The 26,600-nt window shown below is 44.8% G+C and overlaps 1 protein-coding gene across 4 annotated transcripts in view; it reads left to right on the top strand.

Moving 5' to 3' along the window:
- Positions 1-26,600, top strand: part of LHFPL3 (LHFPL tetraspan subfamily member 3) — a 552,178-nt gene that overhangs the window by 497,211 nt on the left and 28,367 nt on the right. For 2 of the 4 annotated variants that reach the window (XM_074340617.1, XM_074340618.1), the window contains exon 3: positions 3,417-3,464. The exons of 1 other annotated variant lie outside the window; for it this stretch is intronic. In XM_074340617.1, coding sequence (XP_074196718.1) covers positions 3,417-3,433 — 17 coding nt within the window. In that variant the 3' untranslated portion in view covers positions 3,434-3,464. The remainder of the gene's footprint in view (positions 1-3,416; positions 3,465-26,600) is intronic. One more of the 4 variants, XM_074340619.1, reaches the window with a different exon arrangement.

Below are 26,600 nucleotides of genomic sequence, written 5' to 3'. Positions count from 1 at the left end.
AACCTTTGATGTCTTTTTGCATCATTTCATTGTTAGTTGGACCAGCCATCTCTGCAGTGAGAAGTACAAGTTAAGTGAGTTTATCTTCCTCACTAAACTATATACTCTTCAATAATACTGTGGTCACTAAATTTTACTGAAAGTTTACTACTCTGCACCTTATTTCACTCAATCATCATAATAAACCCAGGAAGTAAGTGCAAGACTTATCCCCACTTCCATGCAGGAAACTGCACCTTAGAGAAATTAAGTAATTTGCCCGGGGACACAGCTAGAGCACATCGGATTTAACTCAGGCTGACTCCAGGGCCCAGCTGCTACATTCCAGTGCCATCACTTACTTATTTGACCGTAGTCCACAATACATATGGTGTTTGACAGATATTATTAGATGTTCAATAAGTGATTCTTGAATGAATAAATGTTGAATGTTCTGGTAACTTGCCTTCAATATTTACTCATTCTGCTGTGGAGAAGCAATACAGCCTTGCTAACCAGAGGTTTACACACACTACTTAGATATTGTACAAAATGGTCCATGAGACCAGCCCTAGTAAGCAGAACTTAACCTATGTGATGGTTAATTTTATGAGTTAACTTGACTGGGCTAAGGGGTGCCCCGGTAGCTGGTAAAATATTATGTCTGGGTGCGTCTGTGAGGGTGTTTATGGACCAGATTGGCATTTGAATCAGTAGAACGAGTAAAGAAAATCGTCCTTACTAATGCAGGTGGACGTCATCCAATTGTGAGGGACTGAATAGAATACAAAGTTGGGGAAAGGACAAATTTGCTCCTTGTTTGATTGAGCGGGAACATCCATCTTCTCCTGCCCTGGGCCACCAGAACTCCTCAGGCCTTAGATCTCAGACTGGGACTTACACTGTCAGCCACCCGGTTCTAGGGTCTTTGGACTCGGACTGAATCTTACGCCATCAGTTCCCCTGGTTCTCAGACCTTTGGTCTGGGTCTGAATTACACCATTGGCTTTCCTGTGTGTCCAGCTTGCAGACAGCAGATCATGGGCCTTCTCAGCCTCCATTATTGCATGAGCCAATTCTTATACTAAATCATATATATACATATATGTAGCAGTCACTAAATTTCTCTATATATACACAATACATATTTTACTGTATTTCATTTTAATTTAAATTTAAAGAACCACATGTGGCTAGTATCTACCATATTGGAACATGCAAGTATAAAGAAACACTCTTTCATTTTTTTAACCCAAATAATGTAGAACTAGAACCCATTGCAATGTTTTTAAAAAAATCACTTTCCATAAAATCCAAAACAACAATACTGTAAAAGCCAAAAAGAAATTCTAGTGTGCTTACCTTTCCACTGGGGAAAGAATTCTTAACAAAAAAGAAAATTCTGACCCAAGAGTAGAAGAAAGCGAGTAGGCAGGAAAGAGACGTTCCCAAGGGGTACTCCCTGGCAAATCCTCGTGGTCTGTGAGACAGAGTGGTGAGAGACTGTCAAGGAGAGAGAAATTCCCCTCAGAATAAAATCTAAGTGTGTTCTTAGCCACCTATCACCCCAGAAAGAGGACAGGATGGCAACTTTAAATTATTGAGATTGTAGAACAGGGAACTTAACTACCGTACAAAGCCAGCTGAGGTGTTGAAAGTACATTTTAACCGATGGAACTTCATGCCTGAAATCTCAACAGTGTCTGATGCCGTCTGGACGGCAGATTGGAAATATCTCTCTCTTTTGTTTTAGGAAACTAATATTTTCATAAAAAATACCATTCCACGAAGGCAGGACTGTGCAGAATTTTCATCTAAAGCAAATTTTGGAAAAATCACAAAGTGACCGAGGATTCAGGGAAAGAGAGGGTGATGAGGTAATACAGGACACACAGTCTCCATTGTAAAAATGTGAACTAAAAATACCGATTCTATACAAAAGATGTAGCTACTGAAGGAGCGCAGGTAGAGGGAATATAAACTGAAGATGTTCCTTAATGGGCCCAGAGAAGAGCCAAGATGCATTCTAAGCTAGGACAGTGCTTCTCAAACTGGATTTCAAGGACAGAATATTCTTGCAGGGAGATGGGGGTCTTTGGGTTTAATAAGGACATTTAAGTTTTGTGCTTTCATTTTGTCAATTATAAAGATAAAACTTGCCTTTTTTCAGTGAGAATTCTCAATTGAAAATAATGTGATAAGAATGAAATTTCAGCTTTCTTAAGTAAATATTTCTCAAATGCTGATTAAGAAAATTTATCATAGGTCTTAGAGGATTATTTTCCTTTAAAGGGGTCCATAGTTTATTCAGATTTGGGCATCAGTGGCCTAGAGGCAGACCACACATATCCTGTGATCTTCATCTTATTGGAGGAATTAAAGCAGTTTCCTAACATTGCCCTTAGCTTGCTTACGAAGAGATCAAACCTTTCCATATTACTCGGATTATATCCCTAATGGGTGTCATTGCTTAGAAAGCTTTGTTCTTCTATTGAAAATGGAAGCAGCATGGTGAAGTGGTGCTTGACCATGCATCAGGAGGCCTACCGCTAACCCTGACCATCTCCAACAGGCTGTGTCACTTGTCCTCTCAGAACCTTCGTGTCCCTATCTGTAAAATGAAGCAGTGGACTGGATAATTAGTTACCAATGTCATGTCCAGCCTCGATTTATTGATTCTAACAATAAATTACAACATCTTGTATTTCTTCTTTGAAAGGCCTCTCAACCAAAAATCGTTTTCACTAGAACTCTATTTCATTTCTGTTCTTTTCATTGCTACCCTCCACCACTGAGCACCTAAAGCCCAGGAGGTGATGCATTTGAAGGAAAAATCAGTCAACACTCAGCATTCCACCTATTATCTACTACTACCTAGGAAGTGGGAAATTAAACTATAGAACCCGAACTCCCCGGGCTTAGGGCAAATCACCCAGTAAAAGAAATACTTACTCAGAGGGACATTTTGGGTGGTTTTTATAAAGTTTCGAATGAATGAGGCAGCTATTCATTCAACGGTGAGTAAACCGAATGGAAATGTAAAAGTTTTGTCTGTTTATGTTTTGAGTATTATAGATAAAAATTATTTAATGAGTAGATTCTCAGCCTGTTAGTTGATCTACCACTACAAGAGTGACTCATCTATTTCGTGAGCCCTCTGAACAGTCAAAGGTGCCCATTTAGCATATGAGAAAACTGAGGCACAGAAAGATAAGACACTTGCCCAGGGTCACACAGTTAGTGAGTGGCAGAGCTAAGATATGAAACCACAGTGTGGCTCTCAGAACTGGGCTTTTCATAACTATGAATCATCACAAGTGTATTTCTGCACAATATAAATGGCCAGGTATGACATTGTTATTTTTAACTTTTAAAACTAAAGTGTGAGCTCTTAATGCATTTTATCTTTATTCTGTTTTTCCCTCCCAAACTCTCAGATGATGGAAATGCTTAAAGCAAACTAAGGTAGTGTGAGACCACACCATGTAAGTGTGAGCATGGCTCCTTGTGGGTCCAGCTGTGTTTTGTGCGCTTCTGCCTACCGTTCCCGCATGTTCTCTCCGCTGTTCTCTGATTTCTGCTTTCGCCGCTTGGTGCTTGGGCCGCATGAATCGTCATTTTTAAGCCATAGATCCTATATCTTTGTTCCTGATTTTACATTGGTGCTTCTCTCTCCCCCAATCTTTGGCACATGGGAAAGAGCCAGAGCAACTGTCAGCCTGGCACCTCCTGGGGAAAGAGCTGGGAGCCTCCTAGGAATGTGTTTGGTTATCGTTCTCTGACAGTGAGCCCTCAGATTGTCGGCTTTTAGGATTCTAGGCATGTGTCCATGTTCACACTACAACATGACACTCCACAGTGTGGAAACGTGTAGGCCTCTCCATTCAAGACGTGGTCACTCATAGCGCCCTTTGCTATGCAGTGTTATACTGGGGTCACCCACCTAAACAGGGTGTTGCTCTGTGAGTCTTTGTAGGAGTGGATGTTATGTGAAAATAAATATCACTGTGCCCTGTAACAGGGCTAAAATGAGCCGTGGAGAGAAGAGGTAATCTTCTCGTTCATTTATTATTTTGTCTGTAAATATGTGTATGATGAAACACATAAAAATATTGAACAAACCTATAATTATGAAGGAGAAAGGATAATGGTTTTTAAACCAAATATGGGCTATACTGGCCCTTCATTGTACACACACACACACACACACACACACACACGATCCCTTTTGGTATTCCTTGAATCCACATAAACTGTATTTCTACTTTGTGAATGCAATATGTGATAAACTAGATTTACATTGTGCCTGACAAAGAGTATACCTGGAACATTTAATACATGATCCTATTTTACTGTACAGCCTTCCCCACCTGACCATGATTTTGGGGTGGTAACTGCTTCTTATTTTCGATGTCACTAAAGTTATAAATGTGTGTTTAATAGGAATTAGTTTGGAGGAAACTTTGCAAGTTAGTTTCATAGATAACAAGAATTTTAAATTGAAGGGGCTCTTATAGGCTTCCAAGGTGGCAAAGTACGTAAATACTGTGCTCACCTCCTCCCACAACTACATCAAAATTACAACTAAACTACAGAACAACTATCACTGAGAATCACTGAAAGTTTAGCCGAACAGATGTCCTATAAATAAGGATATACAGAAGAAGCCATGTCAAGGCTGGTAGGAGAGGTGGAGATGTGGAACAGGCTGGTCCCACACGCTCGTGTGGCAATTAAAAATTGGGAGGGCTATCTTGGCTGTGGAGGTCCACACCAAGGAACAAGGTCCTCCAGCCCAGGGTTCCAGTGCCAGGGAGAGAAGTCCCCATAACTTGTGGTTGTGGAAACCAGTGGAGATTGTAGCTGAGTGAGATGGAGAATGGCTGCAGTCCCAGGCGCTCCTCTTGAAGGGCCCATGCACAGAATTACTCACTGACAGACTCACTCACTCTGAGCTCCAACACTGGAGCAGCAGCTCAAAAGACACCAGGGACATACAGGGAGGAACTGAATTGTCTAGCTTCAGGCTGAGCGCTGGAGGAGCAGCTTTCTCCTAGACAGAAGTGCTGGCAGAATCCATTTTGTTGTTGTTGTTGTTGTTGTTGTTGTTGTTGAAACCTGCCCTCTCCCAGCCTACACCGACACATGCAGGCAGGCCTCATATCTAAGTCTTCATCCTCAGCCCTGCCCTGGAGATTCCCTGAGACCCCACCCAACTTGCAGGCCTACCCAAGCCACTTCCATTGGCTTTTCCATACAAATGTCATGTCCTGGCTAATGCTACGGACTTTCCTAAAATCTCTCAAAGGTTCACAAACCCCAAACAAGCAGCATCTGGCTTCAGTGTGCCCCGTATTTCTTGCTAATCAGCCCGAAGCCCAGCACTAGTGGTAGCCAGCCTCGGTTCACAGTTTGGCCTCTCTCAGACACCTCCAAGCACAGCACAGTGGCAAGCATCTGCAGATCACCTTGTAGTTCATACCAAGTGGCCCCAGGCAGGGCACAGGCAGCAACTGATCTTGGCCAGCACCAGAGCCCCTCCCAAGAGGGGTCCCAGAACCAATTGGTCCCAGAACCAATACATTTAGTGGCCAGTTTCAGATCACACCAGAGCACCACCCAACCATTTCTATGCATGGCACTCCCAAAGGGCAGATTGGGCAGGCACCAGATCCCCGGTAAAGCAAATCCCATTCTGTAGGGTCAGCCCCTGCAAAACAGCTCCTCCATTGTAGTCACAGCCAGTTTTCACAACCACACAGCCCAAGGGTCAGTCCCTCCCATTGGTGTGCCAACAGCAATCAAGGCTCAACTATAACAGGAGGACACACACAACCCACACAAGGGACACACCTGGAACATCCAACTCAGGTACCAGGGAGACTGTGCCACTAGGCCCCACAGGACACATACTACATAAGGCCACTCTATCAAGACCTGGAGACATAGCAGCCCTACCTAATACATAGAAACAAACACAAGGAGGCAGCCAAAATGAGGAGACATAGGAACATGTCCCAAATGAAGGAACAGAACAAAACTCCAGAAAAGGAACTAAACAAAATGGGGACAAGCAATCTACCAGACAGAGTTCAAAACACTAGTTATGAGGATGCTCAATGATCTCAGTGAGAACTCTAACAAAGAGATAGCAACATAAAAATGGAGATAGAAAACATAAAAAAGAACCAGTCAGAAATAAAGAATACAATAACTGAAATGAAGAATACATTAGAGAGAATCAACAGTAGATTAGATGAAGCAGAGGTTTACATCGGTGATTTAGGAGACAAAGTAGCAGAAAACACCCAATCAGAGCAGCAAAAAGAAAAAAAAATCCAACAAAAATGAGGATAGGGTAAGGGGCCTCTGGGACAACATCAAGCATAACAACATTCCCATCATAGGGGAACCAGAAGGAGAAGAGAAAGGAGAGAGCAAGAAATTGAAAAGCTACTTGAAGAAATAATGACAGAAAACTTCCCTAACCTGGAGAAGGAAATATTAATAGACATACAAGCCCGGGAAGTGCAGAGAGTCCCAAACAAGATGAACCAAAAGAGGCCCACACAAAGACACAATATAATTAAAATGGCAAAGGTTAAAGACAAAGAGAAAATTTTAAAAGCAGCAAGTGAAAAATATTTTACGTAAGGAGCTCCCATACATAAGACGGTCAGCTGATTTCTCAACATAAACTTTGCAAGCCAGAAGGGATTAGCATGAAATATTTGAAGTGATGGAAAGTAAGAACCTACAACCAAGATTATTCTACCCAGTAAAGCTATCATTCAGAGTCAAAGGTCAGACAAAGAGCTTCCCAGACAAGAAAAAGCTAAAGGAGTTCATTACCACCAAACCAATATTACAAGAATGTTAAAGGGACTTCTTTAGGAAGAAGAAAAAAAGATCAAAATATAAATAATAAAATGGCAATAACTGCATACCTATCAAGAATTACTTTAAATGTAAATGTATTAAATGCTCCAATCAAAAGACATAGGGTGGCTGAATGAATAAGAAAACAGACCCTTACATATGAGTATGCTGCCTGCAAGAGACTCACTTCAGATGGAAAGACACATACAGACTAAAAGTAAATGATGGAAGAAGATGAGTCATAAAAATGGAAGAAAAAAAGTGCTTACAACAGACAAAATAGACTTTAAAACAAAGACCATAACAAGAGACAAAGAAGGATTCAATAATTCCACTTTCAAGTATTTTTCCAAAGAAATACTAAACACTAATTCAAAAAGACATATGCATCTATATGTTCATTATAGCATTATTTACAGTAGCCAAGATATAGTAGCAACATAGTGTCCATCAATAGACGAATGGATAAAGAAGAAGTACATATATACAATGGAATATTACTCGGCCATAATAAAGAATGAAATGTTGCCATCTGCAATACCTAGAGAGTAGTATGCTAAGTGAAATAATTGAGACAGAGAAAGACGAATATCATATGATCTCACATATTTAAAAGCTAAAAAACAAAACAGAAATAAACTCATAGATAAAGAACATTTTGGGGGTTACCAGATGGGAGGGTGTTGGAGGAATGAGTGAACAAAGGGAAGGGATTAAGGAATGTAATCAATAATATTGTAATAACTGTATGGGGTCAAATGGGTACTAGATTTATAGGGGTGATCCCTTCATAAGTTATATAAATGTCTAATCACTATGTTTTACGCCTAAAACTAATATAATATTGTAACTGAAAAATAAAAAATTATTTTAAAAAAACATAAATTAAGAATCCAGGTAATAAAGTTTTTAAAAAATAAAATCGAAAAGGCTCTCACAAGATGTGACTGAGCACTACTCAGTCCCCTGCAGGGTTCAGCCTCCCACCCATCGCTCAGACACGCACAGAATTCTGGAGCCGAAGGATCCTTAGAGATGGATCCTTCACTCCAAACCCTTCATTCATAAACAGTGACAAGTTTCGAGAGGGAAAGTAACTTGCCCAGGAAAGTAACTTGCCCCAGATGGGGCAGCACCTGGTTTAAAACTCAATCCTCCTCTTTCCCTCAAAGCATCTCTTCAGTGTATGTCCCAGTTCCTTTCTTTCCGGGAGAGAACCCTATACACAGCCAGGAGAGCCTTTTTTTTTTTTTTTTCTTTTTTTTTTAAAAGATTTTATTGGGGAAGGGGAACAGGACTTCATTGGGGAAGGGTGTGCACTTCCAGGACTTTTTTCCAAGTCAAGTTGTTGTCCTTTCAGTCTTAGTTGTGGAGGGCGCAGCTCAGCTCCAGGTCCAGTTGCCATTGCTAGTTGCAGGGGGCACAGCCCACCATCCCTTGTGGGAGTCTAACAGGCAACCTTGTGGTTGAGAGGACGCACTCCAACCAACAGAGCCATCTGGGAGCTCAGCTGCAGCTCAGCTCAAGGTGCCATGTTCAATCTTAGTTGCAGAGTGGGGAGCCCACCATCCCTTGCGGGACTCGAGGAGTTGAACCAACAACCTGTGGTTGAGAGCCCACTGGCCCATGTGGGAATCAAACCAGCAGCCTTGGAGCTCCAACCACCTGAGCCACCGGGCTGGCCCAGGAGAGCCTTTTTAAAGTGCATGAAAGTAAAGGAGCCTGCATCCCAGGAAAGGACCATGGGTCATAGTCCTAGCTCTGCCACTAAATATCTGGTGATCTTGGGAAAGTTACTATTCCTCTCTAGACCTCAGGCTCTTCATCTGTAAAATGAGTTTGAAAACAGCTGATTTCAAAAAATATATGACAGTAGGTTTGCTCCTAACCTCAGGCTGTTTTTCATGCCATTTCCTCCCAGCAGTATTCATTTCCCACTATAGGATTACAGAAAAACTTAAAGTTGGGCTGTGCCAATGAAGACAGCACACAGGAGTAAGAACCCTGTAAGTCTCTGTTATTAACTGAAGAAGGACAAAGACAGGAGGGAGAAAGTGCAGGTGAGATGCAAGTTGCCTGCCACCCTTACACAGACTTACAACACTGAGGTGGATGTGGCAAACGTCAGGTTGGGCCATCTCAGATATGCCGGTTTCTGCAGTTTGGAGTTATCCAGCTGGTATCTACTTCTCTCCTTTCCAAGACACCACTGATTAGAGCTCTGGAACTTGAGGAGACCCAGTAGGTGAGCAAGGTTACATTTTCTCCTTTCAGTGCGTTGCTTACCGAGTTAACAGGGCCAGGAAAGTCTCTGAGGCAGTGAGAGACTAATTTGAAAGCCGGAAAGCAAGAGTAGAGACCCACACATTCCAGCTTCCTGCACAGCTATGAGATATACCCCCCGTTTACATAAAATTATAGAAATACAGATATTAACCAAATATGCAATGTCATTTTAACAGCTGTCTTTTTCCATGGTGAATCCATGGCATTTTTTTTTCTTTTTTCTTTTTTTATTAGTTTCAGGTGCACAAGACAAAGTAATACTTAGACGTTTATCATTTATATCCCTCACACTGTGTGAACCCCCTCCCCCCATCCATGGCATTTTTATGATGCATCTTTAGATAAAGCAAAGTATCATCACTTGATTTAACATTTTGGTCCATTTTGGTTTCTATATACTGAGTTTGATTTGATATGTAACTTTTTCCAAAATAGCTCATCTGGTCTACAGCAGCCTTCCCTAGATCTGACACTGATTCCACACTGGTCAAGAAGAACAGGACAGGGTATGGTGGGGTGGGGGAAATCACAGAGGTGGATAATTTCCTGTGCACTTCTTAAGTTCTAAAGCTGCTGTACAAAATGTAGCTCTGCAAAGAGCCATGACCTCAGAAAGTATCACTGGGATAGAATTTAAGCTCCAGAATTTTTGTGGAGAAAGGGCTTCAGAGGCAGCAAATCCGGCTGGAAGAGATGTGCTGGAGGACTCTTAAAGCTACATTTGCAAAGAACTTGACATAAGGTTGAAAATTTTCAATCAACCATGTCATTTGGAGGGAGCCGCTGCTGGAAATTATGGTAAGGGCCTGCATGCCCCTTCTTGGCAACCATCATTTCCCTGGTGTTACCGTCCCTTCTCCCATGACAACTTAGTGCTGTTTAATGAGGAAAATCACATCCTTGGGCAGTCATGCAAGACCAGTCCTCACATAGTGGATGCGGGACAGACAGGCAGGCACAAGTCATGAGCTCCTCACCTTATTTTTCCCTTTGCCGTGGAGCCCCCAAAACAACAAATCAAACGGGGTAATTTTCAGGCTTCTTCCAGGTGCTTCTTGGCCCCTTCCAAGGATAATGGTTGTCCTACTGAGACCTCTAGTGGCCATATTGGTAACTGCGGGTACCTGAGGAAGGAGGGGAGGAGCCATAGAGCCTACCTAGCAAGCCACGATGGTCTGTAGAGGCCTCAGCCTGAAATACTTTCTAGATGGAAGAAAGGAAGCATCTGTGTCCTGAGATCCCTGAAATATCAGCCCAGAGGCCTGATGCCCACCCCGCAAAGGAGCCTGGCTTTTTAGAGATGGTTTCTACCTGGTTAGCTACAGTAATGAGCACTCTGCCTACTCTTTGTGCTTCCAGTTGTTATTCCAGCTTAGTTCTGGGATGTACTGAAAGTGCTAGATTTGGCCAATCCTTCTGTTCTTGCCCTACTAAAACAGACCTATAGCCCCATTTTTATATAGAACCAAACAGCTCCCAAGAGTCTGAAGCGCCACCCACCAGAATAAACACACACCATTTGTTCCCTGAGGCCCTGCGTAGGGGCCCGGCTCCTGGAGCCGCGTGGCCCAGCAGAGCTTTCCCAGACATTCACCTTTTGGAGAGAGAGAAAACAAGCCCTCCACCACCACTGCCTCCTGCACTCTGAGCCTCAGTAAATAGGTTACACTCGACAGTTGTTGTAATTGCTTTAACCCAGAGGTTCTCAAAATATCGTCCCCAGACCAGCAGCGTCAATATCACCTAGGAACTTGTTAGAAATGGAGGTTCTCAGGCCTGACCCTAGACCCACTGAATCTGAAGCTCTGAGGGCGAGGCCCAGCCGTCTATGTGTACAAGCCCTCCAGGTCATTCTGAGATTTGCTCAAGTTTAAGAACCACCGCTCCAAGCATTGATTTACAACTGTCAATATATATAGGGTTACAAATGCTCAGCTTCTTTAAAATGTACATCCTGACCCCTCACTCACAGCGATTTAGTAATTCTGCAGTGGGGATGCACAAATCTGATTTTCCAACCACCATTCCATGTAATTCTGATGTGGGAGATCCACAGGCCACCATTTTGAGAAATTCTGTGCTAGAGAGAGTAAGTCTATCTTTGCTTTTCCTCTCTTGAATTAGAGATAAATACTGTCCTCGTATCTCATTGGTCATCAAAGAGGGCTCAGGAAGTATATCAGCACACTCCAGGTCTGTGGAGGGGGTCGTATTACTCCCTTGACATATTAGTTTTGGCTGCCACTGTGAGGAAAACCTCAGTGGAGTCTGTAGCACAATCCAAAGTGAAATCTTCCTCTGGAGAGAGATGCTCATTACTGAGGGAACAGAAAGAGCAGGAAGCCTGTGGTTTCCTGTGAGTCTGCATCTCGGAGGGGCTGTGCCAGTCCCGACCATGAAGCCATGTGTCACCTCTAGGCTGTCCATCAGAGTTGCCCTTTCTTCTCCCTTCTCGAGAGACTTAGTGGAGCCTTTCCAACAGGACCCCAGAGGCTAGTTCTTTATAATACTACTAGGAAGAAAGGGTTTTCAAAACTTGAGGTTATGAATACACTTGGCTAATACGGCCTCTGCTTTGATCATGCTGGAAAAAGAGAGTTCATTTTTGTAAATAAACAGTCCCAGCTCCCCTCAACACAATGCTGGCCCTACTGGGAGCCCCAGAACGTGTTTTCCATTGTTCTTCTGACCCATTTAACATCCCCATCTAACCCCCTCACCCAGTTCTCTCCAGAGCACCCACACCATCTGGGGTTCTGATTCATTGGCATGTGCTCTGAGAAGACTAAAATGCTGAGTCATATTTTCAAGGATCTGACAGGAGCAGAGCAAGAGACTCGTGCTGACATTTCTTGTCACCACCTAGGATTCTCAGTCTGTCTTGGCACCGGCATGCACAGATGATGTCTGCTTGGAGTAGTGGCTTTATCAGGTGAAGCCTCTATTCTTTCAAACCATGTGGGTAGAGCAGGCGGAAACCAGGCTCCCTTCTTTCCTTCCCTTCTTACTTCCTTCCCCCCCTACCCCCCGCTTTCCACCTTCTTCCCCTTAACCATTTTCCCGTGTTCCCTTTGCCATATTTCCTATGCTTCTGTGATTTTCTCCAGCTTTCCCCCCTCCCTCTCCTTTCTTCTTGTTAGGCCTCCCACAATACTAAAAAGCAGGCACCCCCACCCCAGGAACTCAAAGAGTTTCACCAGCATTAAATGCTACAGCCACAGGCATTCTGCCAGGCAGAGAATGCCACCTTAATTTACTATGAAGCATAATTAAAAGATAGATCTTCCATCTCCCCTCATTCACACAGAGGGAGAGAGAAGAGAAGCAAAAAAGGGAAGAGCTTCAAAGGAAGATCCAAAGAGAAGCCACTAATGGGGCAGAGTCCAAGTGCTCTGCTTAGAATCTAGGGCAGGAAAGGGAGGAGGGGGAAGAAGCAGGGGCAATGCCGAAAGGAGGGCAGTAGCGAAGAGGAGAGAAGACTTTTTGTCCAGAGGACAAATCATCTCTTCACACCGAAATGTTCCTGGACATTGTGTGGGAGCCGGGGATGGGCAGGGCCAGCCTGGCTCCCAAAAGCACCAGCTTTCCTGTCCCCTCGCTTACTTGTTCTCAGCTCCTGCACCAGGGCCAGCTCTGGGAGTGCACAAACAGTGTAGTCCCACTGGGTCCCGAGCTCAGCAGCGCCCCCCGTGCATGGGGCTTAATGTTCTGAGCCCCAGTTCTGACACTGTGTAGCACTGGAGCCTGCGGCGGGGGTGGGGGGGCAGGGGGGAGCCATGGAGACAGTGCAGGGTGTCCCACTTCCTGCTGCCTCCCTCTTCCTCATCCCTATCCTGCCCACCCCCATCCCATGTCTCCAGCTCCCTGGGGGGTGGGTTCTCAGCCCCCTCTCCTGCTCCCTGGAACCTGAGCCCTGCCTGACCTCCCCTCCTTGTGCCACCCCAGTGACCACTGAGACCCTCTGCCCCAAGCAAGGGCCTGGGCACAGGGGGGAAGGTCATTGTTGGTTGTACCTAATCCTACACCCTCTTGGGGCAGGGCATAGTGGTGGCCATCCCACCCAGGACTGGCAGCACTGTGGCAGTACTCTGGTGGACACCAAGCAGGATGCCACAACTCGATGAGGGGTGAACAGATTGCTCACTCCTGACCCAGTTACCTAGTACAGAGGCTGCAGTACCCTGGAGGGTGGGGCTCTGTCACACCTGCGAAGGTTGGAATATCCCTGTACCAGGGGCAGTTCCCTGAGCCGCTCTGTGCCAGGGGAACCCTCTCTGCCTCCTTCCAACCTTCCTGAGGCTGTCTGTGTTTGTCCTTCTGGCCAGCTCGAGGCATCCTCCAGGGACAAAGTACACGTTGCGATTTCGATGATGGCACAAATTAGTTAAATGCTCTGACCTTTGCATTTAAAACTGGCATTGTGCAATGAGAAATGAATGGTAAAATTCGTGTTAATAATTTAAATTTTTAATTTTTATTTACTTAGAATGGCATTAAATGGCAAATAAGACACCACCACTGATGGTGGCTGCACAACAATGTGAATGTATTTAATACCACTGCACACTTAAAAATGTACAACATATACATGTAATATGTAAATGTAAAAAGGGTAAGATGGGAATTTTTTGTAGTGTATTTTACCACAATAAGAAAAAGGGGGACAAAAGAGTAAAAACAAACAAACAGCATGATAAGGCAAGAAAGAGACCACAGGACAAAAAGTATTTTAATACTTCTAATGGCACTTTTTTGCTTTTTGGTTAATTTTCACCTAGCACTGGGCCTGCAAATCATGTAGCTGGTTGTGTCTGTCCCTCCCAGTCTCCCCTGACATGGAGGGAATCACATTAATTATTATACAATGCTGGAGGTGAAATTCTATTCCTGTGGGGGAAAAGTTTCCCAATCTGTGATTGAAGGTACTTTCAATCTTAGTACCCATTCAGCCACAGGAGAAAAAACCTAAATATGAAAACACAAAGAGATTCTTGCATGTAGGTGAGCACCCACCACTGTGTGTATGTGAGGTTACCTAGAAAAATCTATAAATTCCTCATAAGTACTCTCCATGGACACGTAATGTAGCCACCCAAACTCTCCCTTTCTCTGCACCCTTGTGAACCTCGGTAAGCTCTTCAGACAGGTGTGGGGAGTTTAATGTATTTCCTGTGAAATCGTACCATTCTCCTTGATCAGCTTATCCCAGCTTTGCAAATTGAAAAAAATTAATTCCTGGGGGCCGGCCCGGTGGCTCAGGCGGTTAGAGCTCCGTGCTCCTAACTCCGAAGGCTGCCGGTTCGATTCCCACATGGGCCAGTGGGCTCTCAACCACAAGGTTGCCAGTTCAATTCCTCGAGTCCCGCAAGGGATGGTGGGCTCTGCCCCCTGCAACTAAGATTGAACACGGCACCTTGAGCTGAGCTGCCTCCCGGATGGCTCAGTTGTTGGTTGGAGCGCGGGGCTCTCAACCACAAGGTTGCCAGTTCAATTCCTCAAGTCCCGCAAGGGATGGTGGGCTCTGCCCCCTGCAACTAAAAAATTGAACATGGCACCTTGAGCTGAGCTGCCGCTGAGCTCCCGGATGGCTCAGTTGGTTGGAGCGCGTCCTCTCAACCACAAGGTTGCCGGTTCGACTCCCGCAAGGGATGGTGGGCTGTGCCCCCTGCAACTAGCAACGGCAACTGGACCTGGAGCTGAGCTGCGCCCTCCACAACTAAGACTGAAAGAACAACAACTTGAAGCCGAACAGAACCCTCCACAACTAAGATTGAAAGGACAACAATTTGACCATTGTTCCCCAATAAAGTCCTGTTCCCCTTCCCCAATAAAAAAAAAAAAAAAAAAAAAAAAAAAAAAAAAAAAATTAATTCCTGGCATCAACAGCCTGTTAAATTCGTTCTGATTAATAGTTGAATCTTAAGACTCTTTCAAGACAACACAAGAACAGTTTAGTGGGGAAGTGAGAGTGAGGCCAGGTGGAACGTGTCACGTCGTGGTGGAACAGACTGATGACCTCAACTGGAGGTTAAATGCAGATGCTTGATTCTGGAGGAGGCAAATGCCTTAGGAAAACCAGAGAAACACACAGAAACTTCTCCCCTGCAGGCTAAAGGACCTAGCATTTATTTCCTATTAATATATTTCTAGTACTGATCTAGACACATTCTTAGACTTGAAGTATGACTGCAGGTGCTATTCTTGTAGTTCACATTAAACCTTCTTGGATTTTGAATTATTTCTAGTGGCACTGCAGAATGTCTTCCTTTAATCCTGAAGGAGAAAATACAATCGTCCTGAAAATACAATCAGACTGCGAAACAGGTAGACTTAACAGTCCAAAAGAACAGTCCCTCGGGATGATTTGCAGGCATATAGTATGTCCAAATCACTCTAGATGTTTACGACCAATCCTTTAAGCGTGTCCACACTTGTACACCACCAGAACTTACGTGAGCTAAGCTTCTCCCAGCCCAGTCTTGGACTGAAGGTAATTTCAATCCTAGTATTCTGTTACCAACTGGAGAAAGAAGGAGACCTCAAAGTAAAAGAACAAAGAGAGTCTTGCATTTAGATGGGCACCCATCATACTCTTTTCAGAAACTCCTGAGTTTCTCAATAGAGGCCTTTAGGCTGCCCTAAAGTGTGGCCTCAGAATCATCCGGGGGATGGGTTTAAAATACTACCACCTTCATGCTTTCCAGATCGACCGATTCTGACTCTGGGAATTTTTGAGTTAACCAGGAGGCTCTTATGTAGTAAAAATGTGAGGCCCTCCAGACGCTTTCGTTAATTTCAGTGACTCATTGTATTTTCAGAACCTAAGGATCCAACAATTCTATTGTGCAGTGAGAATAATTAAATCAAATTATTTGTATGTTGTGTAATTCCCAGAAGTTACGAGCAAATTTATTTCTACATTCATTCTTTCAGTAAGCATGTACTGAGGCTGTGCAAGCCCTGGGCGCTGAGCTTGCTTCTGTAAGTTAACGGAGCGTCACAGCACCTCTAGGACACCTGCACGTAGAGTATAGTTAGGAAAGACTCAGCCTGCAAGAGAAGGATGAGAAGTGAATCTTTCAGAGGATTAGGGGAGAAGGTAATAACAGCTAAGGGACTCCCCTCTCCCTGGCATTATTGTGATTTTGCTCTGTGCTGGGACTGCGCCTGTTTTATCTTATTTCAGCCTCACAATAATCTATGAAGTAGGTTCGAGTATATTGCCCCCATTTTGCAGATGAGGGCACTATAACTCAGAGAGTCTATTCGATCAGTAAGCAGTGGAGCAGGAGCTCACGGCAAGCAGTCCTCTTCTGGAGTGCGGGCTCTTCCTCAACACGCTCCCCACCATCACGGTGGTTTTCCTTTCCCTAATGAGGCAGAAACCAGGAGATGACGCTTTCCATTGTGAATATTTTGCGCTCTCCTGTCGCCACCTAATTTCTAGTCCAACACGATTCCTTCTATATAAACCCATAAAGCACACATATATGCCAGGCTCTGGGGATACAAGGGGAATAAATGTGTGCCTCAAAAAGCTCTGAGTTACTAAGACATTCAGTCATACAGGAAGTCTAGAATTACAACTCAGAACCCCCAACTTCCATGAGCTATCTAAGGCCAGTTGTTACCTGACCTGCCTTTCTGAAACTATCCACGCAGTAGCTTCCTACTGCCTTACATGATTGGGCTGTCAGAATGACTCTGCCAGTTTATCTGTTCTTACTCAAGCACAACCTTTCCTAGGGGCATAAATTTGGAACTGAATCCTCTTTCTCATGCAGCCTGGAGAATTATAATTTTTTAACACCTTTCAGTGTGTTAACGTCAGTCTTTTTCCTCCTCCCCGAATGCTAGTAAAATTTCCTGGGCTCCTGAAACTGGCCCCTTCAGTGTAACCCTAATAATAAAGAGCAAAGCTGTGCACAAGAGCAAGCAGGAGGTTTATAGCTGAAGGCTCTGCAGGAGAGAAATAGGGCATGTCGTTTGCAATCATTACTACATAGCAGCGTCTGTGGCAGTTAAAGTCTAGTTGAAATAAGTTGGTCAATTCTAGCTGTGTCCCAGGCTACTTCCTGCTATGAAGGCTGAATACAAACCAGAATATCTCACTGTCAAAATGAAAACTGTATAAAAACATCTTGAAACCCATTTAGACTTGCCCTGAAAGATACCATGGTAGATTTCTTTCACCCCAAACCAATCTGTAAGAATTTTCTTCAGCCCCTTTTACTTTACAGGTGTCCAGTAATGAGGGGGGCTTCTTAGGGGAAAGACGGCCCTAGGGCCACAGTTTCAGGCTGTGAGAATTGGGCAGGCTCAGATCTTACAGCAAACCACTAACACAGGCATCCATGACCCCTCACAATTTGGTCCTCAAAACCAGAGCTAACTCCAGAGACTCCCTCTCAAACACAAATATAGACACAGAGTGTATCCTGCCCTGCTCTGCCCTGCCCTACTCAGATTTTGTCAGTACCCCAAGCTGCTTCCCCTGACCCCCACCTTGAGAACCCTCAGTCCAGGATCACCACCAACACCGTTTCTGCTTTTCCTACCTCTATCCCTAGGTAGCTGAGCATAGCTGGAGAAAGACCCCAAACAGAGTGATGCATCTACTACACCTTCTGTGGGGACAGAGCCAGGAGTGCAGTTTCCAGGCTCTCAGCCTCACGTGGAAAGGTGCTGGCTCAGGTGGTAAATGGCCATCAACTGTGATTGGATGGCCATCAGCTGTGGCCAGTTGGCTGTTAGCTATAACCAGTGAGCCATTGGCCACTAATATAACTACTGTGGCTACGCTAGCAGAAAAATGGGGGCCAGCAAGGAGATGGTGGCTGAGCCTGCAAGCGGAGCAGTGAGGGCTGCAAACAGTGTGGCTCCTGCTTCCTGTGTCTCCAACCCAGCCACCAGCAAGAATATAGTGATATGACTCCCCTACTTATGGCTCCGTGGGTGTTCCTTTTTGGCCTCACCATGTCCTGCGTTCTTATGTGGGGAGCGGGAGCAGAGACCCCGCAGGCCGCCCTGCGTGACAAATGGCGCAGCGAGCAGGGTCTCCCACGCGACACTGAACTAGCAGAAGCAGATTGCACTTAGCATGGCGGATTGCAGCTAGCAAGTGAGGTTGGTTGGCAGAGACAAGTGGACGGCAGATTGCGGATCGTGTGGCTCCTGCCTCCTGTGTCTCCAACCCAGCCTCCAGTGAGACTATAGTGGTATGACTCCCCTATCTATGGCTCTGTGGGTGTTCCTTTTTGGCCTCACCATGTCCTGCGTTCTTATGTGGGGAGCGGGACCAGAGACCCCGCATGCCACCCTGCGTGACACCTTCATACAATGAGTAACCTCTGCTGAGAACTCCTTGCCCCTCGGTACCTCTTTCATTCATTTCTTCCTGGTCCCTCACAGTCCCTTCCAGAAGTGTTTCTAAACCACCTCCTCCTCTGTGTTCAAACCTGCAACACATCCTTGGTGGACCCCACCAGACCCTCCACTGAGATGAAGCTCATCCAGTGACAACTTCAAGTTCCTTCTTATCCACCTCCAATCTTTATTTTTTGTTCTTTTTTTATTCCCTCATCTCTGTCTCTCTGTCCTTTTTCTGTCCTGGAGACTACTTTTCCTCCTGAGTTGTTTTTATTTTAAATAACTCCCCACTCCCCTGAGCCCCCAGCCCCTGGCAACCACCAACTACTTTCTGTCTCTATGATTTTGACTTCTCTAAGTATCTCATATAACTGGAGTCATACGGTATTTGTCTTTTTGTAACTGACTTATTTCATTTAGTGTAGTATCCTCAAGGTTCATCCTAGGTGGGGCTTGTGTCAGAATTTTCCTATCTTTAAGCTGAATAATATTCAATGGTTTGTATATACCACATTTTGCTTATTCGTTCATTCATCAAGAGACACTTGAGTTGCTTCCACATTATAACTATTGTGTCTCCTGAGTTCTTAATTCCCTCCCCTTTGGCCCCTCCAGAATGTAGAGTCCATCACTTACTTTCCTTTTCCCACAGTAAAGCGGTTTCCCTGCAGTGGTGTTTCGCCTTATCTTATACATACGCTCAGGACCGTGAACGCCACCGTCTATGTGATGAGCTTTTACTCTTTCTCTTGCCGTTGTACTACTATGATTTCATTTTTTAAAAATAGTCCCCATACTTCTACTTCCACACTACTTATTTGCCATTTTTCGGAAAAAAAGTTTTATTATGAATATTTCTTCCATTCAAAAAAGTATAAATAATGATGTGATCAACACCTGTTTCCTCACCACGTGGCTTAAGGAAGAAAGCATTACCAATACCCCCATTCAGAGCTAGATTGAAATTTAATCTTGCTTCTAATCCTTCCTTCATCACACACACACACACACACACACCCCAAATGACCTTTCGTCTCAGGTCTTCTCTGTAACCTCACTTGACTCTTTTCCTTGGCACTATCTCTTCTCTCGGCTACCATGACCCTGGACTCTCCTGGTTCCCATCCGATAGTTTTGATTCCCCTTCTCTGCCTTCTCTAGCTCCCCTCCCCCTTCCAAGTTTCTGACCTTTGTTGCCTGCTCCTCTCTCTATGATCTCTCTCTTCTGTATTATCCATTTGCACTGTTTTACCTCTCACTGACTCCCAATTTAAATATCCAGTCTATATTTTCCAACCAAGCTCCATTTCTAAATTTCTATTTGCATGATAGACATAACGAGACTGTCCTAATGGCGCCTCAAATCAGCAAATCTCAGGGCTTGATCCTCAGCTCTATCTGTTTGAGCTTCTCAACGATGACTGAAATGGGGATATGCGCTCATCAAACTCGTGAGGAACACAAAGTTGGGTGGGGTGTTATATAGCTGGAAAACAATATGAATCCAAAAGATTTTGACAGGTTGAATCTAATATGATGAAATTTAACAAAGGTCAATGTAAGGACCTCACCATGATTCTAAACGCCCAACCACATTATGAGAAAGATCATGAATCAGGAGCTATATAGAGGAAAGACATAAGGGATTTACTTAAGTGGCAAGGTTATCAGGCAGCAGCTCTGTGAAAAGGCGAATGGAATCTTAAGTTGTAGAAGGTAAATATCTAGAGCAAGAAAAGGAGTGTCCTCCTCAATGTAACAGTATTTGAGGCCTGCAGGGCTCATTTCAGCTCTGCAAACCACATTCAAAGCAAGGCTGTAGGAAACTTGGTGGCACTGAGACAGGAACAGCTGGGACCGTTAGAGTGCCCAAACCGGTCATATGGAAGAAGAAAGATGGAGCAGGCTCCTTGTAGCCCCATGTTATACAGCACCAGTAGGAGGCACTACAGGACATGGATTCAGCCCAGACCACTGAGGAATTCTCCAACTCTGAGCTGCAGAAGGTGGGAAGAGCTTTTGGGAGGCAGTGGGTCACTGGGCGAGGTTTCCAAGTTCAGTGGACATGGAGATGGAAATTCCAGCGTCCTCTCTTCAAATCTCTGCTACCACCGAAATCCTTGATTATGTGTGCCTGCCTGGAACTGAACTCTCCATGTAACACATTAAAGCTAAAAAGCCAATGTTCATTGTTATAGCCACAGAAAAAAGTGATTTAAGAAAATCACTTTTACTTAGTGATTTCAGAAAAAATTTTAACTTGGAAAACTTGGAATACAGGAGAAAGTCCTTGATCCATTATAAGATATCCACTAAAAAACAAGGGCAAACATTATTCTTGAATGTAAAACATGGGAAGTCCTCCCTTTAAAGTCAGGACTAGAAGAAGATGCCTCCACCACCATTACCATTAAGCATTATGCTGGAGGTCCTAATGACGTATCAAAACAGCTCATCCACCTGAGAGAACATAAGACAGGTAAAAAAGGGCATAAGACCCCATCTGGGTTTGGTACCTAGCTCTATAGCTTACAATTTAATGACCTTGGAAATTAGCCATATCTTTTTCCCATCTATAGAATGAGCAATCTTCTCTGCCTCAAGAAGGTTTTATGAGGTTTGTGCCTCTCATGAGCACAACCGGACCACAACAGGAAACAGGTGGTGCCCTGATTCAGGATAGTTTAGGAGAGTTTAATGAAGCAGCTATTGACAAAGGTGTAGGCAGGACTAAGGAGAACCCAGAGGGATGATAAGGCCTCCCCTAGTTAGCAACAGAGGGAGCCATGACCCGAGAGGGAGTGGTTACAAAAGCTAGAGAGAGATGTAGCTGCAGCTGTCTCTGTAACTGGCTGTGGGAGAGGCCACCTCACAGGATGTGTGGCTTTCAGTACAAGAATAGTGTCACCCAACTTGTGGCCTGTTAGGAGAGAAAACACCCCAGCCTTTCTTTCCTTCCCTCCTCCAATCTGCTGGTGTCTCCTATCAGCTGAAGCCTGAGGGTACAAGAGTCCAGTTGATGCAATCTAAGGGGTCAGCCCCGTGGAACACGGAGCTGGATGGGGAAGGGCAGAGAGTGGATCTGGAGGGGCAACCAGAAAATATCAAGCAAAGTGCTTAGTAAACTCTAGTCTTTTCCTCATTCCTCCCAGTTGCATTTTCCTCGTCAAGCAAAGCTGAGCTGTAAATTGGACATTTTTTTAGCCACTCTCACATGTTGTTAAAAAGCCTCAGTTCAAAGGGCATTCATTGTTTTATTTGATCCCCATAACACTTTATTTGGTAAACTGGGCAAGTGGTATTATACTGAGGCTTAAGAGATTAAATGCCTTTTCAAAGATCACAGAGGGTCCAAGGCTATACCCAGATTCATTAGGTTTGTGAGCTGTCCCAGATGCACAGATGCTGAGAATGGTTATTAGGAGATGGACCCTCTGAGTAAACTAAGGATCTTACACATCGTCATCCAGCTCCTTCCGTTAGGCGGAAAGTTGTGTCTCCAAAAAAAGACTTGACTCCACTTATAATAAAGTATATATGCACATGTATATTATAGGTGTATCTATAGCTACATATTATTTACAATAAAAGATAAATATATAACAAAAGATACATATCAATGGAAGATAAAGGGACCATCAGGACCAAGGAAGGGAGCATAATTCCAGTACTATGCTCATTATAAAAGTGACTCTAGTTACTGCGATATGACTGAGCTCACACAGTCTGGGTCAGCATTTGAATCCAGATCTCTCTGATTACAAAGCCCATTTTTAGTTCCTTTTGCCATGTTCCTCATTCCATTTCATCCCTGGGAGAATCAGGCAGTGAACTCCGTAACATTGAGATCCGTCCCTCACGATAGGCAGCAGCCCTAGAGAGGAAGTCTCTCGTATTTTGCCAAATTGGACTGAGCCCCTTGGCATCAGTAAGTTACACAATTCTCATTATCTGAAAAGAAGCTACATACTGTTTTTTCTCAGGGGGAAAAAACGGAAATGTTTCTAGAAAAAACTCTATAATAGATTTCTTATGGAGGGAACTTCCTTTTATGTAAGACACTGAGTGACGTGATGGACAGTGTCCTTGACAACAGTTCCATAAGTAATAACAACGAGTGTTTGCCATGACCATTTCTCAAAATCAGGGCATAAAATTAAAGTACTTCTCAGTGAAGGGGGTTCTGGGAGAAGTAAAGGTAACTGTCCAGGCATGAAGTTTCCTGATGTTCTAACAATGTCCCTGGTGGACTTTAGAGAACCTGAGGGAGGAGGAGAGAGAGTCCCGCCCTTTGAGACGATTTCCTCTTAAGTAGCATTTCTGTCAGGCAGGCTCTTCACTGGCAGCTATCTGGAGATCACTCTCTCCATCAAGGTCTGCAGTGAGTGCTGGAGCCTGAGGCTGCAGGGCTTTGGGGAGCACAGGGCAGGTGGTCGGGCTGGGCTGACCATCCATCATGACAGCACTGTGACTTCTCAGTCACAGAGATGTCAGCTCCTGACGGCTTAGAACTTGCTCAGGCAAGTGACACTGCAGTGCCCCTTCCACCATCTTCCAGTGATTTGTTTTCCACTATCAAGGAGTACAGGACACAAGTTGACTCGGGGATAGAAAATATTCTCCCACTTTCACCTCCTTCATGTCTAAACCTCTAACACAGCTTCCCACAAATGCCACACAGTCTGCCAACCAGAAGAACCAGCCCCTCACCTTTTGCAGGGAGTTACAGACCAGGACTAGTTAGAATCCCTTCTCCATGAACTTTAATGGAGGTGAAATGGGATGAAAATGGACTTCCAGGGTGGACTCGAAAGGACCTAATATAGGCAACACCACGTATTGCTACCTCTAGGTGCCAGGCACCTTCTAACATTACCTCTAATCTGCACTACTTACCTTTCCTACAGGGGCTTATCTCCATTTTATTTCTCAGGTTAGAAAACGAGGTTCTGAGATGATAAACGATTGGCCAGGGTCACACATGGATAGAGCTACAGGTGGTCCCAGCTTTCTCTGACTCACGCAGGACCCGCACTGCTGCTCCCCTCAAGGCAGCAGAAGGCCGATGCTTCGGCCTCTGTGATTTGGAGAAGGGCAAGTCTGGGCTCCCTGGCTGCCTGTGTATGAGCTGCTCGTCCTGCCTGGGTCCCAGGTCCCTGCCTGGGTAGCAGATCCAACTACCCCTCATCCCTGCAGAGCTCAAAGCTGGACACAGATCTGGACCCACTGCACCCTGAGGCCAGCCTTCCGAGGAGCTTTATCCACACCTCCCATTGCCCCTCACAACAACCTTGGGGTAGGTAGAGCCAGAGTGATAACACTCATTACAGGGGAGTCAGGGAGGTAAACCTGTCTCTCTCTCTCTCTCTCTCTCTCTCTCTCTCACACACACACACACACACACACACACACACACCAGCTGCCCGGTATGGAGCCTCCCAGCTGCTTGGAATGCCCTGTCCCAGGAGAGTGTGTGTGGGAAGATGTTGTATAGCTGAGAAACTGGGTGTCTGTCAACAACTATATGCTCTGTCAGATGAGGACAGCACAGCCCAATTACACAGCGCTGGAGTGAGGCTCCGTTGATTGCCTTCATAGCTGGCATAGTGGGGTTTTTTCTAATTAGAGCCATTGGCCCGGCCTGAAAAGAAATTAAGAATAAAAATGGCTTTGTGTTATTGATTCCAGATTGCATTTTGTGTTGTTTTCCTTGACCTTCATTTGATTTCTCTCTGTTCATCTCAAAATCCTATAAAGTGAACAACGCAAAGATGATGAGTAGGTGTTTGATCTTATGGTTGGAAACATTTCAATTTATTCTTAGGTGTATTGAATTTCAGTTTGGCCAAACAACATTAACTCTCCTGCCTCTATTTTCAAAGAGCATCTGCCAGCACCCGTGGTCACACAGTCTGCTGTCTAGAAGAACCAGACCCTTTTGCAGGGAGTTACAGACCAGGACTAGTTAGAATCCCTTATCCCTGAGCTTTAATGCAGTTGAAATGGGATGAAAATGGACTTCAGGGGTGGACTTGAAAGGAACTACCACCTCTAGGTGCCAGGCACCTTCTAACAGTACCTCTAATCTTTATTTGACCAATTATAAATAAAGCAGCACAGTTAAAACCTGTGCTGCTTTGTTGACCTTTGATCAAAGGCTAACCAAAATACAAGTGCCATGTTTTAGGGTCGTACACTAGCTCCTCTGTGGTTGGGATCTGCATGACAAAAGCCCTGAGCTGCCTCTGAGCAGCTTGTGGTCAGGATGGCAGAGTGCAGCCCAAAAGGCAACTGGCCTTTACTGCATGCCTAGTGCAGGCCAGGCACCTTCCTTCAATTATCGTCATTTGGTTCTAACATAACACTAAAGAGTAGGATTTATTGTCTTCATTGGAGAGGTGACAACATAGGCTCAGCGACATCAAGTAACTAGCTAAGGCTCACACAGTCTAGGTCAGAATTTGAATCCAGATCTCTCTGATTACAAAGCCCATTTTTAGTTACTTTTGCCATGTTCCTCACTCCATTTCATCCCTGGGAGAATCAGGCACTGAACTCCGTAACATTGAGATCCGTCCCTCACGATAGGCAGCAGCCCTAGAGAGGAAGTTTCTCGTATTTTGCCAAGCAGGTCTCATGCTGATGCAGGCAGATGCCTTTCTCTTGGGGGCAAAAAGTTCTCCACTTTTAACTTAGGGTCCTTCTTAGTTTCAGCCTGATTCTTTTTCCCACAGTCCCTTCTTCATCTTTCTTCCCAAACTTTATCATTCTCCTTCTCACCTCCAAAATTATTTCTCAACTTCCCTTTTTCCCTCTCAGCTGATTTCTTGCCCAGTCAAGAAATGGTGGATGGGGTTGCATTTAGCTATCTATTCACCTAACATGTATTGGATCACCTACTACATGCCAAGGATAGACAAGAAAACCAACCATGAAGCACCAGTTGCTCCTGGAACACAGACGGAGAAGTAGCTAAGTAGGCCTACGGGGCCAGCAAAGCTTTCAAGAGTAGTTTCCTCATCCAGGATAACCCACCCTGACACCAACAGAATCATCTACAAATGAAACAAAAGTCTCCCCATCACGCTTCAGATGTGCTCATGTTCCTTCAAAGGAGGTAGTATGTGCAGTGTTCTAAGTCACAGCCTCTGAGGCCACCAAACTGCCTACAGTAAAATGCCAGGGGCATCACCTGCCAGCTATCGGACCTCAGACAGGTTACGTCACCTCTCCACACTGCCCCTCCTCCATCTGTAAAATGGGGCTAATAATAGTGCCTAGCTCCTGGATTGTTGTGACACATATGTTTATAAAGTACCTGGTCATTGCCTGGCACAAAGTTAGCACCATATATTCTTCTTCTTCGCTCAGTAACAGACATTTGTGGAGCCCCCTCTGAGTAAAAGTTCTGTGCAAGAGACAGCACTGAATACCAAGGCGTAGCATAGGCTAATAGCTAACGGCATAGAGTTTGGTATCAAACAGATCAAGGGCAAATCCCATCTCTGCCACTTACCAACCTTGTGACCACAAGCAAGCTACGTACCCTCTTCAAGCCTACTTGCACTTAAGGTCAAATGGGAATGGTGATAATCTGTCTCACAGGGGAAGGATTATAGGTGAAAATATATGAAGGCTCTTAGCACAGAGCCTGCCTCATGCATGGCAAGGGCAAAATACATGGCATCTGCTAATGTCATCGTGGGCACTGTGGCAGGTCCAAGAAACTGACTCCCTGAAGCTTGCAGCCAGGTGGGGAAGGCAAACTCTACCGTCCCTAAAGCAGGGTGACAACAGGAACTTCAAAAACTGAAGGCCTGGCTTATGCATCGAGGAAAGAAACTCTGGGCGTTTTTCCCATAGACTCTGACTTCCTCTGGGATCCCCCCAGGCAGATCCAAACAAACTGGAATGTAGGATCTGGGTGTCAGGAGGACTCAGCCATCCCAGATCTACCTGTGTGCCAGGTGTACAGCATCCTCAAAAATGTTCTAAAGAGAAGGACAGCATCCCAACTGGGCTGTCTTTTCCTCACTGCAGTGAGGGAGGGGGTGGCACTCTATAGACAGTGTACATATGTGCACCAG

This window comes from Rhinolophus sinicus, linkage group LG09 (assembly GCF_036562045.2).
Source record: "Rhinolophus sinicus isolate RSC01 linkage group LG09, ASM3656204v1, whole genome shotgun sequence".
In the NCBI taxonomy this organism is placed as follows: Eukaryota; Metazoa; Chordata; class Mammalia; order Chiroptera; family Rhinolophidae; genus Rhinolophus; species Rhinolophus sinicus.
Note: the sequence above shows the minus strand (reverse complement) of the source record. Positions and strands in the feature narration are given on the sequence as shown.